Raw genomic sequence first — 16,762 nt, forward strand, 5'->3', positions numbered from 1 at the left:
TTTTGCTGTATCTTTCTTCACAGCTCCCTGTTATGGGAGGAGCCTTTATGGACTCACCCAATGAGGACTTTAGTACAGAGTACTCCTTGTTTAACTCATCAGCCAACGTCCATGCAGCTTCTTCCATGCAGAATCCACCAGAAGAGACATCCCGCTCTTCAAATGATGCCATATTGCTATGGATTGCAATAATAGCAACAATTGGAAATATTGTGGTTGTGGGAGTGGTGTATGCCTTCACCTTCTAGGATGACTGTCACTCCAAACACTGGAAGAGAGGATAACTGCAACAGTATTTGTCATGTGTATGTATGTATGTGTGTATATATACATGTATAGCTATATAAATACATATAGGTAGGGACTTTGTTGATTAAGTGCTGCCACAATCATGGAAATGAAATGCGAGTTAATCATCTTGAATCTGGATGGCAGAAAGTTTGGATGCAGTTGCAAAGTGTATGGAAGAGAGAGCTTTAACTGAGAACGGAGCTAGTATCAGTTTTGTAGTAAAATGTAATAAAAGAGAGAGCAATGTGGGTATAGTAAATACAAAGAGAAAGTGAGATTTATATAGAAAGTGCTTATTTTCTACTGTTTAGATTTTTCTAGCAGCTCTTCTGGGTTTTGTCAGCTTTTTTGTGCATTTTTTACTGTGGTATAATGTTGTATGAAATTGTTCTTTGTCATATTTTCTGGACATATTAGATTTCCAGATGGAGTAAATGGTTGGCTTTGGCTTAGTTCTGATGAAGTACAAATTCATTGTGTGTGTCTTGCGCATGTGCACACGCTAGGCTGTGTTCAAAATCATGAGTCTGAAAGCAATGACAGGCAGATGGGTGCTATCCAACCCTTGCCTTCCAGTATGAATTACTGGATCTGATAATCTGTGAATTGATGCTAAACCTGTCTGCTGTTTGCAGGAGGAGGCACCACTATCGCAAGGTGTGGCTGCTCTGCAGACCTTCTGCACTCCAGAGGAGGTGTTGAACAGAGCAGCACCACAAGCTGCTATTTCTGTCTAGAGGTACTGGACTGCAGTGGTTTGTGGATGTGTCTTTTCCAGGAAATAAAGGCCAAATACCATGCTTTTCAGCTCATTTCACTGAAATAAGCAGCAGCCACAGTGCTAATTAACAGGGAATGATGTCTATGAGAAAAATAGAATTGAAAGAAAGATTGGACACTTCTGTGCTCATGAGGGGGTGAGTGCAAGAGTCAGGTATGTCCTGGAATAGAAACAGCAGAAAAAAGGTAGCAAGTGACAGATATGCAAGTGCTTATATTTCAGTATTAATATGTCTCTGGGTTCTGATGAGGCTCCTGGAAGTGATTTTTATATAGCCTGCTTTAGGTAACAACTATGATTATAATTTGGATTTGTTCTGTTTAGGGACAACATTTTCACTGCATTATTCGCATGAGCAGTTCCTTTTCAAGAGCTGTATGTTCTCAAAACAAGCTGCAGCCTTCCTTGTTTCAGAGATTAGAAAAGCTTGAGGGAAGAAAAAAAAAAATCACCTCTGTTGGAAATCTCCCTTTTCTCCCTTAAAAAAATAAACACAAATATATAAAATGTCTGCACTTTGAGAGCAGCAGACAAATTCTTTATGTCTGCATGTACTGTATAGCTTTTTGTCTCATACATCTACTACCCTAATTCCAGAAAGCCTTGTCTGCAGGCGCAGAGACTATTTTTGACACTTGCCTGCCACTGAGCTTGAGGCTAGACTAAGAGCTGCTGAATGTATAGAGAGGTTTGGATTGTCTTCTCTTCTCTTTAAACTCATTTTACTGCAGGGCCGGTGGACAGTTACTTGAATCAAAGCTGCATGCCCCAAATCAGCATGTATAATCACTCAGTGTACTGTCACTGTGCATAGTTTTTTTCCCTCTCTGTGAACTGGCCTTTAAAGCTGGGAAAGATGCAAACAGAGCTAGCAGGAGGGAGGAAAAAAATGAAGTATTTTGAGGATGATAAACATTGACAGCTCACTTGAGGAACTGAGCTTCTATGTGTGTAGTTATTTTGCTGTTCGGAGGCAGGATTTTGTGAAGATGGTTGAGGACAGACAAGGTCTGTGCTGTGAAAAAGTTTGAGAAGCCCAGTTCTGGAAGATCAGCAGGACAGAAAGCAAATTCTGTCTAACAAAATAGCTGTAGTCTTAAGAATGACATAAAAATGATGATTTTCACCATCCTAAAATAGCTGTTCGTTCCTTCATAGGCAGAGAATAACAGAGAACAGGGGAGCTGCATACGTACATTGTGTACCTTTCCTGTTCTTACACTCCTCTTTGTTCTCGCTGAGCAGAACGCAAGCTGTTAAGTGAGGTTGGAAGGCTGCAGAGACGTTTCCAATGCAGAATTGAGCAGGACAAGGTCTGGTGTACAAACAGGTAGCACCCATGGAAATATTGCTTGAAGTAATGTACTGTCCCCAACCATTTTCTGCTATTCTATTGCCTTTGTAATTGTGTCAGTTGCTTATGGACTTTTCTTCAGTGTTTCGTAGGCTCCCTAGTTAGGCCAGATCTTGCAAGCGCTGTTTTTGCATGAAGAGCAAAACATTTCCACCATGATTAAAACCAATTTGACACTATGGTACTTGCCCAGTGGGATTATTTTACTACTTAATGAATTTCACAGCAGAGTGCTTTGTTTAAATTTCCCAGAATAATAATCTTAGCGCAGTTAGCAATGTTTGCATCTCTCAAATCACAGGGCTAAATTCTTCACCCTTGAAGAAGAGCATTAGAGCGGGAACAGCAAAGAGTTACCACTCTGCTGATGAAACCAAGTGACATTTTTGTGTTGCTTTTCCCAAGTAAAGTGCCCTACTTTCATGTGAAAATGATAGTAATAGCAGGAGTGTTGGAAAACAATGAGTTCTGCCTCCTGCATACACATCATCATTGTACATATTTTCATCGTTAGAGTCTGAGTTGTCAAGAAGGGCCCGACAGAACTCTAATTAAAGTAATTGGCTTGACAGGGTGACATGGCAAACTGGGTGCAGGCAGCAAGTACAGGCATTTCCTGTCTCATGGTTACATGCACACTAACTGCGCAGCTTTTCTGTTGGGGAAAAAAACCCCCAGTTTTAAGATGCAAGTCCAAGGATTCTGCCTGCGAGAGTCTGTACAGAATGTTGTCAGGTGTACTAAAGATCCCTACATTGTAGTGGGCAGAGCTGGTTTAAACTCTGTTCTACTTTGATAGCGATGACATGCACAGTGTGTTTCTGGATGTTGTGTTCTGGCTTCATCCACTACACGCACCTCAATCTTCCGGGAGGTTAGAGACGGTTTAAATGAACTGTTGAAAAAGGGGACTCATCCATCACTAAGTTCAGAGAAGCCACAGAGGGGAGTGGAGAAGTGGATGAATAGTGGATATTTCATAGGTATGATCCTGTGAAATATGTTACCTCTTCTTTATGTGGGTATATGTTATACCCTGAACTGTCAATGTGACTTGATTTGGAGCTTCTCCTTTCCTTGGAGCTAGGCAGCTGGATAACTGCTGTCCCTCACTGGGGGGTGACAAGGAAGCCCAGATACATTCCCCAGCGCTGTTCTCTGAAGCTCTGTGTAAGAGAAGAAGAGGTCTCTGCTTTGTTGAGCGCTTGGTGTATCGGCATGAGAGCAGGATTCCACTTACAGATCTGTGCTTTAAATAAAAACATCTAGCACAGGTAAGTCACAAGAGTCTGACTGGAGTTTTCTTTGTAGTAGACGAAGCAAAACACTTTCTATATACAGTGTTAAACCCCTAGCTATGTTGTAAACATCATTGTACAAACACAAGACCCAATACTGTATGTGCTCTGCAAAGTTTTAATGAGCCATGGGAAGCAGGCAGACAAACTGGATGCCCCAACACGTCTCCTCTAGCCATGGTCTCTGAGGATCGATAGCAACATATCAAATAAATGAACTGTCTCTTAAGAGTTTTTTTGTTTTAAGCAGCCAGCAGCTTGACATGGCAGCTGTGCAGCCACCACAGCAAGGAGACTAAAGGCTGAACAGTTATGGAGGTGGGTGCAAAGGCCCATTAGATAGGAGAACATGGTAGGGAAACCCACACAGCTACTCCTGTTATATTTTTATCTGTGGGGCTAGGAGTCTGTGCTTGTCCACAGCATTAACATCCTCCCAAAATAAAATGAGGGACAAGGATTTATTTCTGTGTCAACACACTTGCAAAACTGAAAAACAGATTATTAAACTGATACAAGAACAGTAGCAGAGAGACTCGTCTGCTACAAGTAATATAGCCATTTGAGTGTGCAAGTGAGCTGATAGATATCTCACAAGTAATCAGATCCCCTGTCCAAAATCCTTGTTTGCAATGGGACTTGAAGGCAGTCAGCATCCCACTAAACTGCTGAGCAGCCTGTAATAACATGTCCCAGATCAAGAGTGAGTAGAAGCAGCCGGCCATTACAGTCTTACCCTGTATATCTGTCTGAAGATAAAGGGAAAATATGCCTTTGTGTCTGGGACAAAATGAAAACAGGAGCCCTTAGTCTATAGGTTGTTATGTATTGTGTCTATTATTAGAAGCTTTTGTTTTGCTGTTCTGAAGCAATTCCAGTGGTTAATATCCTTTTCTCATTTCTCTGCAGGCTGCTGAGAATTATTAAGTTCACGTAGCACTGTCCATTTATCCAATGTAATTTTACTGGGTTTCCTGTGGCTAATCACAAAGCAGAATCTGGAAAATTACTCTTTATAAGGATGATTTCCATCATTGAGAGATATAGACCAAAAATCAGAATCCCAGATCAAAATGCTTCTGTGCTTTTAGAGCATTCAGACCTCTAGAGAATTGGATTTCATCTGGTTAATGCGCAGAAAGGAAAAGGGCAGTCAGGACCCTGGTGATATTGTCAGACATCAGGGTCCTGACAAGCAGGGCTGAGCGCTTCATTAACTCCTGCTCTGCCCCTCTGAGCCCTGCTGGCTTCCTGGGCGTGCAGCCTGAGCTGAGTTTAAGTGAACTAACCATCAGGTACAGCATGTCCCTCCGCATCTTACAGTTTGCTAAACCTCAGGGAAACAAGTGCATTTATTCCGTTCGCAGAAGAAGAGCCAGAGATCAATATTCTGCTAGGTGTTTTGTTATTGGTACATTGGTCTGCCACTCATAAGGTGAAGACAGGGAGGTTTTAACATGTAGTTAGTTATTTGCCCCAGATCTGGGAACATCCTAAAGAAATCAAAGCATCCCGAGGCCTGAAAGTCTCATGCTGCCCTTGATCTGACGCTAACTTTTGGTGTTTTCCATACAACCCCTCTTTGCCAGTTGCCTGTCTTTCCAACTTGAAAGAGTGAAAATGAAGTCATCAGTACGCTAATCTCTGGCTGTGTAGGGAACTCCTAACAGCTAGGGACCAACCATACCCCATTTTAGTTTTTGGCCCTTTGGGCACAAAGGAGGAGGAAAGTGTCCAATTATCTGCCCAAGAGACTCCAGGGATAGAACGTGCCTTTGCAGAACAAAATGCGTGGCATTTTTATCTCATTAGGGCCTGTACCAGAGTATTTACACCAAGGCTACATGACCAGACCTGCTTTTGCAGTAACCTGTTTTGGGAATTACAGCAACAGGGCCAGGAACTGGAAAATAAAGCAACCCTGATAACACAGACCTGTTAGATATCATCTCAATGACATGCCTCTGAAGGCAAGTTTGCCTGAGTGCCATAGGTGGACTTGATCTGCTGGTACCAAGGCAAATGCCCTTTCGTATGAGCACAAATGGTGTCTCCATTTTTTCAGGAAGTCTTGGGAGCATTGTGCTGCCCATTCTGTGTTTCTTATGCAGGCTGCTAGTGAAGATACTTTCCAGTTGTAGAAAATAGTCGGAAAAGCTTCCCATGTTTATAGAATACATGCAGGATTTACCTTCCAAGGATCTGCTTAGTCTCCCTGCAAAAGCAAAAGACATCTAGGTTTCTTAAGCATGGAATGTTAATGGGTCAAGTATCATCTGCACAGTAGCATCACCTCATTTTAATCTACAGTTTTATGCCAGTAGGTCTCAAAGGGGAGCTTACTATTACCTAGTCTTTAAAAAGACTGAGAACACAGACAAGTCACTTCTCAAGCATGTCTCAAAAGTCATTACCCAATCCTTTAGGCTGCATTATTTCTGTGCCCTGATGTGGACTCACATCCATCCCTTTAAACACCTTGTCACCACCATGTGTCTCTATGCCTTCATTTTATTTCTCCCCTTATCTTCTCTGTATTCTTTTCATTCCCTGGTATCAGAGCGTACAAGCATTTGGAAGCCAGCAACGTTTTTCGGCCCTTCGTAACCACCTCCTTGACTTACCTTCACTGACAGTAAGGTCAGTGATAAGTAAGGACTTATCACAGTAAGTGCAAAGATTGGTGATATAAGGTCTCTTCCTGTAGGAAGATCTCAATCATTATCTGCCTTAGCAAACCACAAAGTGTTTCCCCCAAGCAGAAGAGTCAGATGTGGCCACAAAGCTTGGTAACTGTATTGTCAGTATCCATACAACCCATATTTGTATCCATATAGCTCTTTTTAGAAATTCAGAATTTATAAATACACTGCACTGTTCTGCAGTCATCGTTTACTGAGCTTGCCTCACCCCAAAGTCCCTTGTTATTCTTAGCAAATCAGAATTAGTGGTAATGCCCTTGGGGTAGGGCAAGTGGAGTGGAAGTGCCACACACTGGAGACTTGAAAAGCTCCCTGTGATTTATTGTAGGGTCAAGGCCATTAAACACGAGCCTAATTCAGTGAAGAAAAACAACCACAATGTGCTACACCATGAGTATTTCAAATCTAGTCACACCTGTAGTTCTCAGGTGCGTGGCCAAGCCACTACAGCCAGATTGCACATTTCTGAACCTCATTGTGAATGAAAGGAGGTGTGTTCCTTGGCCAGAACCGAGATTGCTGAGCAGCCTCCCTCATAAGGCCCTGCTTGTTCTGGTATTGTTTTGGGAGCTTCCAGAGCTGCGTCATTAAGGTGATGTCGTGTTTCCAGTGGAGTTCAGTTCCACTAAAGAGGGAATAAGATTGAACTGTTTACAGATCTTGGCCTGACACTCTTTTCAGTTACTGCCTTCATAAGGATGATCAAAGTTCCTGAGCCTGCAGAGGGACCTTTGCCTCCACCTGGAGTCAACAGGATTAATAACACCACTACTACACTTCTGACATCTGCTTCAGTGGATCAGCTTGCAGGACTAGCTCTGGGTTGCTGGCGTTTTATTTTAAATATATCTAAAGAAGTCCATAATTTCCTAATCGAAAGAAAGCAAGCAGAATGCTGTATTTTTTTAAATGAGAAGGTAATAAAAACCAGGTCTGAATATTTTGATAGGTAATGTAGCAAACCGTTGCACTATTTTTTCTATCGTCTGAGCACCTAACCTAAGAAATATTTGTTCTTTCTCTGACAAAGACCTCTTCCAGTTGTGAAGTTGTGAAGTTTGGAAGGAGTGGAGTGCAAAGCTTCAATGAAATTTTACAGTAATGTAAATAAATCCAATAGCTAGCTTTGTGAGGTAGCCGATAACATTTGTTTTTCAGTTATCTTGTCTCAAATATTGCCTGATTGTTTTTTTTCCAAAATAAGCTGAATAGTGACACTTCTGAAAGCATCTGTACTTAAAGCAAATTCACAGTCATATGGAAATGGCACCCTTCAGCTCACATAAAACAGCTTTATTGGAGCCCTTTAGTATGCACCGTTATTTTTCTTAATAATCCTTGACAATTTAATTCTCTTGTGCTTTCTGTCTGCTATTCTGTTTTGTACACTAACAGGTTTGCAGGGCTTCTGTATATTGTTTTTTGTAATATATGGCTTTGTTTAAAGAAAAATCTTTACTCTTGTAATCATTGTTCTTGAAATGTGTATCTCTGTCTGTAAAGAGAAAAACAACTTTAAAAATGCCCTCTGTTTTCTCTAAGTTTACTGTAGTTATCAAGTTCAGTTAACAGAAATGTATTCTTTTAAGCTCCTGTTATTTTCTTTTCCAGTTATTGACTGCTTTCACTATGTGTGTACTTAGTACTGGTTCCTTCTTTTACTATGGTGAAAATGACAAGTTTTGTTAACATCAGATGGAAATTGTGTTTTTTTGGATAAAGTTCTTCAAATTGATGGCAGCGTGTGATTTTTCATTTTATTCTCAGTTTAGTTGAGAATACTTAGAAGTCTATAAATGCAGTTAATTAATTATTACCTCCAGTGATAGACTGACATTAATGATTTGTTGCCATTTAAAAATCTGCATGATTTGTCAGCCTTTGGAAACCATCTTGCTTGCATATATAGCACAAACAAAACACCGTGGCTATTTACAGAAATGAGTTAACCTGCTCTCAAAGTCCAAGAACTGCCTCAACACATCTTGGAACCCAAAAAAGATCTCTTAACTCCTTCCAACTTCATCTCAGAAGCCCTAATACCACCAACCCTTGTGTCATTGCTCTCTCCCATTTCTCACTTCAGTTTAGCACGACCGTCCTGTCCCATGGTGCAGCATGGATGGTTCTGTGACTGTGGCCCCAAACCCCTATCCTAGGACAGCCATTCCAAGGGCTTTTGGGGACACAGGGGAGGCATCAAACCTCACTACAGGATATTCAGCAAGCTTCATAAAGGCAAATAGCGGCAAGAGGAGGAAAGGAAAACATATGGCTTTCCTAATGCAATATAGCATGTACATAGATTATCACATGCCTTACGATTCTCCAAAGGGGGTCAGTGAGGCAAGTACATTCAAGATCTACTGAAGGAACGACAAAAGGACGTGCTAAGTGATCTCTCATGCACAGTTTTACATAAAAATTTACCTTACCTTTGAATGAAGCAAACTCAGAACATCACAAAGATGCATACGGCAATCCTGATAGCAAGTCTGACAAAAATTCATTTTAAAAAAATTACAAATCAAAGACATGTTTTCTTCTAGTCCTAATCTTTATCAATCTAGCAACATAACATATTCCAGAGTTTACCCATCAGAATGTAAGGCAGTGCAGTTGCTACGCTACAGCAATATCTAACTATAATTCACTTTTCCATTGCAGCTGTGGAATCATACAGACCTCAATTCTATTCATTTCTAAATTCTGCACCATAAGTAGAAATAAGAATAATATAAAAATGAAAGAGAATGTTCTCTTGAACAATCAAAGAGAAAAAACATCAGTCATTTAAAGATTTAGCTATGTGTGTTCACGCTCATAAAACCAGCTGAAGTTGTTGGTGCTCTTTTCTTGCACAAACAAGCTGGATGCTAATGTCTGCTAATGTAAATTAGTTTGTAGTGAGACTAAAAATGACATCAGTCTTTTAGTCCAAGAGAGCCTCTCCACTATAGCATTTCAGCTGAAATATTTTGCTTTGCCTAATGCTATGTTACAGTTTTCTTTAGGAATAATTAATTCAAATATTTTGGAATGACTGACTTCATTGCATTAACTGCGGCGTGCACCTGATTTATACTGGGCTTGATGAAGCACCTCTATAAACAGCCTGTTATGGATTTCATTGCCTGCTGTGATAAAAGAAACATTGGAATCAAAGAGGGGCTTGTCTTTTGCTTTAAATTCTCATGAGATGCCGCAGTGTTTCCGAAAGGCAGCAGGCTGAGAATGCCGCGCAATGAAATTGCCAGCTGACATGTGGTGCAGGCACTGGCGCTGCGACTGCCTCCGCCATGGGGATCACACCGACGCGAGGCAAGCCAGCCCGCCTGCCCTCCTCCCGCCCTCGCCAGCAGGAATCAGTCTATGCTATTTTATTTTGTTCTAGTTAATGCTGTTTCTTGTAAAGGCTTTAGCCTGAGCTAAGCAAGTCATCCACTAAGTCTGTATTACAGTTTATAAAGATGCACTTTATAATTCTGAACACATTTCCTATGCATATTCGGATGATCCTTGCCCATTAGAGGCAAGAAGGATGCTCCTTTCAAGCAGATTTTTTTTCTGTTTTTTACCTTCACAAAGGTTTTATGCCAGCAGATGTTAGCTGGGTACAGAAACAAGATTTACTGGTCTGTGAATTTCCCTAATGAATTTACCTATCCTTAAAGGACAGGTAAAGTGATTTATTACTCCCTTGGCCTCCAGCATAGCGCACTATTTTAAACAAAGAATTTTATTTTCTCAGCAGCTCAACTCTTCTTCCAAGCACCTGGGCATTTTATTTTTGTTTTTAATCTTTCTACACTTTCGTTTCTTACTCTATGCTAATACCCAAATTCTTTCGATCTCTGACAATGTTTATTACTTGAAAAGACTTTGAGTAAATATTCCTCAAAGTCCTCTGTGATTACAGCTGATGCAATGAAGGTACTTATAAAGTACTTCCTTCCTTCACCTTCTAGTAAATCAAAATACCCTTTAATTCCTTTGAAAGCCTTGCACTTTTGGGGGTTTTTTTGGTGACTGGAGGAGCAGTGTGAGACTCAACTGCTCTACTCCCATCTGAGTGTCCTAACTGCTAAGACACTTCTGTTCACTGTTTGTCACCCAGTTAATCTTTATTTAGTGCCTAGACACTAAAAGGGGAGTGTGGCAAACAGTATTCTGCTTCTCAGTGAGTGCCGCCTTCACCTGAGAAATGTGAGTTCACCTCCCCACATGCAGAAAAGGAACCTGAGCTGCTCTCCTCCACATTTAGATATGTGCTGTGATCAATGAACACTGGTCATTGTGGGAGAGGAGAAGGAAGGAAGGAAAGAATGTAATATTTTAATCTTTCATTGCTAATTAGTTCTAGTTGTGCACTGCCCCTCACAGATGAAATTTGTGGTTCACAGAGTGTGGGCTGCCTGCTTGTGACCACCAGAAGAGCTACCCTTTGAGTGATGCCCCAAGGCAGACCTTAAGAAGCCACAGATGCTTGGGTAGTTCCCAGGTTAGGCAGCTTCCAAGAGGGATTGGAGATGTTTTGGGTTTGGTTTTGGGGTTTTTTATTTTTTGTTTGGTTGGGTTTTTTAAGATGGAAACCCTGATGATTGATAGAATTTGGAAGCTTAACCTTTTTATAGATCTTTTCCTAAGTCATTTGGAAGCCTAAGTCTTATCGATTGATTGATTTCTACATTTGAAAGTCATTAAAAAAATCAGTACAACTACAGAATTGGTTTGATGTCTGTCACTGTTCAGGTATATAGCCTTATAGTTTTTTCCATCAAGCGATATGGTTTATAAGTGTTGACACGTGTTACCTCTTCAAGTTGAAAGTCTTTCTAATAATCATATTCAGGACAATATGTTTTTGGAGTAACAGATTTTAGTGTCTGTTCCACAAACCATAGGATTTGTTTGATTTAATTGGTTTAGTGCAGTCTGTGAGGCTCTCAGAGGATGGCATCGTGGTTTCTTTGAGGCGAATTTCAAAGAAGTGGAGGAGATTTCTGAAAGGAAGCTGTTCAAAAAAACTTGTTCTGAGAACAGAAGTAATTCTTCTGACTTGTTAGATTGCCATTTACAAAATGTCATTCCATGTAAACCTTGCAGTGTCTGCATCACTTCAGATTCTTTAAACCTCAGAAACAACATTTAGGTTGTGTTTGAGCCACTGATATAAGAACTGTTCTTCTTCCCTATGAAATCAGAGGCAGAAGCCTTATCTGTTTGCCTGAAAAAACAGCCTCTAAGCCTCTATTGCGTAAGTTTCCAGATGTGAGGATCTTCATGTTCCTTTTTTTCCCTTGACCTACAAAGTTATCTCAACACATTACAACACCTAAGAATTTTTTTTATTCTATGGTGATTTACTTCCTTTCCTTTTCTCTCCTATCTTCCTTAAATTATGTCAACATACACAATACAAATGCCTTCCATTCTTCATATTATTTGACATTGGAAAAGTACATATGTTTCCCTGGACAGCTATGAAGTCGAGACACAAGCTTGAAGTATTATTCCTCATAAAACCCATCTCAGATTGCACAATTTAAATCTGAAGTGATATTTTTCCCATCTTATTTGGGAGACCAGTATCTTTGATATAATCGTAACCAACGCATTTCTCTTCTACCAGTAACAAATACTGTTTAATGTAGTATTATAGCCTTGAGACAGTATTAGAGCTCTCTACTGGAATGTTTCATTATCTACTATGAACTAATCCTTATATCATATCACAGTTACAGTGAATGATGAGTCTTTTTCTTTATAGCTTATAAAACCAAAATGATCTATATCCCATCTGTTCAACAGTATATGAGGAATTCACAGAAGGCACTCCCTGCCCCCCGTTACTGTTTAGCCTAAGTCACACAGGATACGGTCATGTTAGTTACATGGAGATGAATCACAAACTTAAAATAGATACTAAAACAAAAATAGAGCCCATTTCTTCTCCTAGATATGTTGTTCAACAAAGTGTAGCTTTGTTAAAACACTCCTCAATAAATGGAACTCTGTTATGGAAAGGATTCATAAAATCTAAGTGTTGAGAAAGCACCATTTGGAAAGTTGTGGACTGTTTATATACAAGATCAAGTTAAATAATCCAAATGTCTTTTGGCTTTGGAATCCTTATAAGAATTTTTCTTAAATGTTGTAGAAGATCTATAACACAACTTTGAAACTTGCCTCTCTTGCATGGCTTAGAAACACATAGAAAAGTTGTTTTTGGTGGCTTCCTATGTGTCTTGCTGAGAATCCTTGGGAGAAAAGACGTTAGAATTTCATTTCCATTACTCAAAATAGCACCATAATTTATTGAATGGAGCAAATTGAGCAATGTTTTCAGCAGATCCCCAAGATATAATCTTATGCACCTTTTCCACACACATTTTAAATGACTCTGCCTAGTACAATACTGTCTTCAGTACGATGCTGCTTGATTCAGACCACTAACAGTAAATTCAGAGTCAGACCCCTTGCTTCACCTGTGGCCCAGAAAATGCCCGGTAGATTGATCTCTAAGTGCAAGACTGACAGGAAAAGAAAGCAACAGTTTCTAGTCACCCAAGTTATCATTCTTTAGCAAGCTCAAAAGCCAGTGGAATTTAAAAATTCTCCTTTATAATGTTGCCATGATACCTGTCAATATTTCTATTTGCAGAATGACAACTCAGCTTTCCCTTTTTGAATCGGCACATTAAAAGAGTGAATCTGTTCCTCGGGTCCTGTTAGTACTTTTCCTCCTTTGCTATGGGAACCTGCATTCCTGAAGGCAATGAGGTGAAAGTTCTCTGCATAAGGATTTGAGAACTGCTGCTCGGCTGACATATAAATGCCTGTTGTCCTTCAACGGCTCCGGATTTTTAAGAGCAACCCACCCCAAGACCATCGGACCTTGAAATAAAAGTGTTGATTTTGTGCTTCCTGTCGCCACTCTTTGAGGCAGCTTTCCCAGTTTTCCATGAGTGATATCCTGTCTTACTAAGGCATGCATTAAGAAGAAAACATTTCCTCTTTCTGGTGCTTCACATCAAAAGAAACAGCGCCTTAGTGGAGAGCCAATCTCTGATCAGTTTTTTTCCTTTGTTTTTTAACTTGGCTCTAAACTATATGCAGTGTATCTTCTATGTTGCTACTACATTTGATTATTTTTTTTACTTTTGTCAGCTTCTTACCTGATGATTGTTTTAAAATTTGGTCCCTTTCTATCTGTGGAGTTTCATTCTACAGTTTGGTAGTCACCATTCAGGAAATCTCAGAACCTCAAGTTGTGCAGCCTGCTGTAGGTGACCCTGCTTCAGCAGGAGGGTTGGACTAGATGACCCACAGAGGTCCCTTCCAACCCCTACTATTCTGTGATTCTGTGATTCTGCGATTCATGAATCGGAGCTCTTAAGTGTTCACTCGGTGAATCGCCTGCTGGACATTTTAGATCTTGAGAGCCACTCCTGTTGGTTTGGTGGTTTTTTATTAAAAAAATAAACAAAACTAAAAACAAACAACCAAAGAACCCCAAAAAAGCATCTTTACAATCAAGACTTAGACAGGATTCACACAAACTTCCACAGACCAATAACCAAATAGCATTTCTCTGATCGCAAAGATATGCCTATATTTTGCAATGCAGCATTAGGCCAAGACACCTGACAACACTTTCCTGTCTACACCCAGCAGTAAATTTACATTAGCACAATGTTCTCCTGGGGTCAGCATATCCCTTTCTCAGAAAGCTTACCTGCCCAGGTCGTCCATCTCGCTCGGAAGTAGCAAAGATAGCTTGCCCATACATATATCGATCATCTCGGTACAAAGCACCGCTGTAACCAAAATACATCCTTGCATTTTCACACACTGACAAATAGTGTTGCTGTGCATGGCCAGAACTGACCCCAACCTGATGTGTAAACCCCTTGCATGGCTTAATTTCATGCACCACACCTAAAGGATCTATTCCATCCCCAAAGGCAGCTGTAAACACCTCTCTATCCCTTCATGAGCCTGCAGGTGGAAAAGCTGACATCCCTGACCCTTTTCTCCATTCCAGTCTGCTGTTTGGAGCACTCTGAGGAACTGAGAGACCAGACTGAACCTCTGCAGAGTCTACAGTGCCTATAGCCATCAGACACAGGCCCACCTTATCCCAGGACCAGCTCTCTCAGATCTAGAAAACCAGATATTCTTGTAACAACAATCCTGTTGTCTGGGGGTTAATTATATAGGTAGCCAGAATCTTGCCTGGCCACCAGCGACCAGATGGGATATTGCTCTCAGGCTGTTTTCCATCAACTTTGAGAGTGGTGTATGGGCAAAATAACGTTAATTTGAAGTTTAATGGAGCCACACTGCTGACCTTACTAAAAGTGAGTGAGATTATTTAGAAAAGCCAAATAAGTTTAAGTAATTCAGTATTAGTAGAAAGTTGTGATTGTTTCAGTTGAGTCACAGAATTTTCCCTTTCCCAAGCATTGAAGTCAGGAACAGAGTAGTTACCCAATAATTTTCGAAGTACTTGAATGTGTCACGAGGAGGGTAGCAAAGCTGGTGGAAGGACTGGAAAGCATGTCCCATGAGGAGCAGCTGAGGACTCTGGGCTTGTCTAGCTTGGAGAAAAAGAGGCTGAAGGGAGACCTCATTGCTCTCTGCAGCTCCCTGAGGAGGGTATGTGGAGAGGGAGGTGCTGAGCTCTTCTCCCTGGGACCCAGTGATAGGAGAAATGGGAATGGTTCAAAGCTGCACGAGGGAAGGTTTTGACTAGACATTAGGAAGAATATCTTTACCAGGAGGGTGGTCAAACACTGGAACAGGCTTCCTAGAATCACAGAATCACAGAATCATGAAGGTTGGAAAAGACGTCTAGGATCAAGTCCAACTGTCAACCCACCACCACCATGCCTGCTAAATGATGTCCCGAAGTGCCACATCTACATGTTTTTTGAAAACCTCCAGGGATGATGACTCCACCACTTCCCTGGGCAGCCTGTTCCAATACCTGACACTGTTTCAGTAAATAAATTTTTCCTAATATCCAGTCTAAACCTCCCCTGGCGCAACCTGAGGCCATAGAGAGGCAGTTGATGCCTCAACCCTGTCAGTGTTTAATAGGCATTTGGACCAAGTCATGGTCCAAACATGCTTGAATAACATGCATTAACTTTTGGTCAGCCCTGTAGTGGTCAGGAAGCTGGACTAGATGATCATTGTAGGTCCCTTCCAACTGAACTATTCTATTCTAGTATGCTGAAAAAGAGCAGGAAGACAGCATACCTAGGGATCTACTGTTTATTTGGGGCCAGGGGTGGGCGGGGTGTCCATCTTTTAAATTTTTGTAAAGAGTACCTTAAGAATTTCAAGAAGTCTGAGATTAAATATGTTGGACATAAAAAAATTAAAAAAAAAAAAATCAGACTCAGCAGAAGACTGCAATTCTCACCCTCAGTGAGAGACCTGAGACTCTCTGTATATTCCCAAGCATGACAAAAGTGGGCGGCAAGCTGCTTCTTCAGATAGATGTTGACTGTAAGAAACATGACAAAGTGGAAACATCTTGTTAAATGATCTTGAAACAGGCAAAACAGTGTTAGGGCAACAAAGCCACATGCTACAGCTCAGAATTAACTAAAAATAAATTGTGTCCGCAGCACAACAAATTATCAGCAAGACAGATGGCCAAGAAAAGGAAAACCATAATTGTTTCCTCTGGGGCTGGATTTCTGGAAGTAAACATTCAATCTAGTCCCTCCTTTGTAATGGAAAATAGAATTCAATAGCATGGAGGAAACCCTGGAGAATCATACAATGGCAATGCAGCATTTAAAAGCCTAGCCATATGAGGTAAGGGACTGATGATGACAATTGTTGTTCTTTAGGTCAATGCTGAAAGCAGACTGGGAGGAAGTTTGGTCTGCCAGAGAGGCAACAGTCTGGGTGCTAGGAGACCTTGGCTTCCCCTGGCTCTCCTGTTTACTTCTGATCTCCTAACCAGACATTGAATCCCCTTGTTTATACAGTGCTTCCCAAGTGATACCTCTGCCTGGAAGGGGGAGATGATCGAGCGTTTTAACCACACTGTAAACCAGCAGAAAGCTGGAAAACAGCTTTTCAAACACCATCACAAGAAGTTGACATAGTGATGTAATAAAGAGCTCCAAGAGACCACTTTATGGTGATGGCACAGATCATGGCTATCAAAGCACATGGGACACCTGCCAGTTTCATTTTAAATGTGCCAATGACACAATGAATTCTATAATTTCATTAAAAGGCTGCCATTTGTTTTTTCACCAAATTTCCCCAAATATCTGTGCTTAAGTTCTCCATGCTTGTACAGTTGACC

At 40.8% G+C, this 16,762-nt stretch overlaps 1 protein-coding gene across 1 annotated transcript in view; it reads left to right on the plus strand.

Annotated features, from left to right (window-relative positions):
• C7H14orf132 (chromosome 7 C14orf132 homolog) overlaps nucleotides 1-8,161 on the plus strand; it is a 44,831-nt gene extending 36,670 nt beyond the window's left edge. Inside the window, exon 2 of the mRNA XM_075427151.1 lies at nucleotides 24-8,161. Within this exon, the coding sequence (XP_075283266.1) occupies nucleotides 24-248 (225 nt within the window). The 3' untranslated portion in view covers nucleotides 249-8,161. The remainder of the gene's footprint in view (nucleotides 1-23) is intronic.
• The last annotated feature ends 8,601 nt before the right edge of the window (nucleotides 8,162-16,762 follow it).

The sequence above is a fragment of the Opisthocomus hoazin genome, chromosome 7 (genome assembly GCF_030867145.1).
Source record: "Opisthocomus hoazin isolate bOpiHoa1 chromosome 7, bOpiHoa1.hap1, whole genome shotgun sequence".
In the NCBI taxonomy this organism is placed as follows: domain Eukaryota; kingdom Metazoa; phylum Chordata; class Aves; order Opisthocomiformes; family Opisthocomidae; genus Opisthocomus; species Opisthocomus hoazin.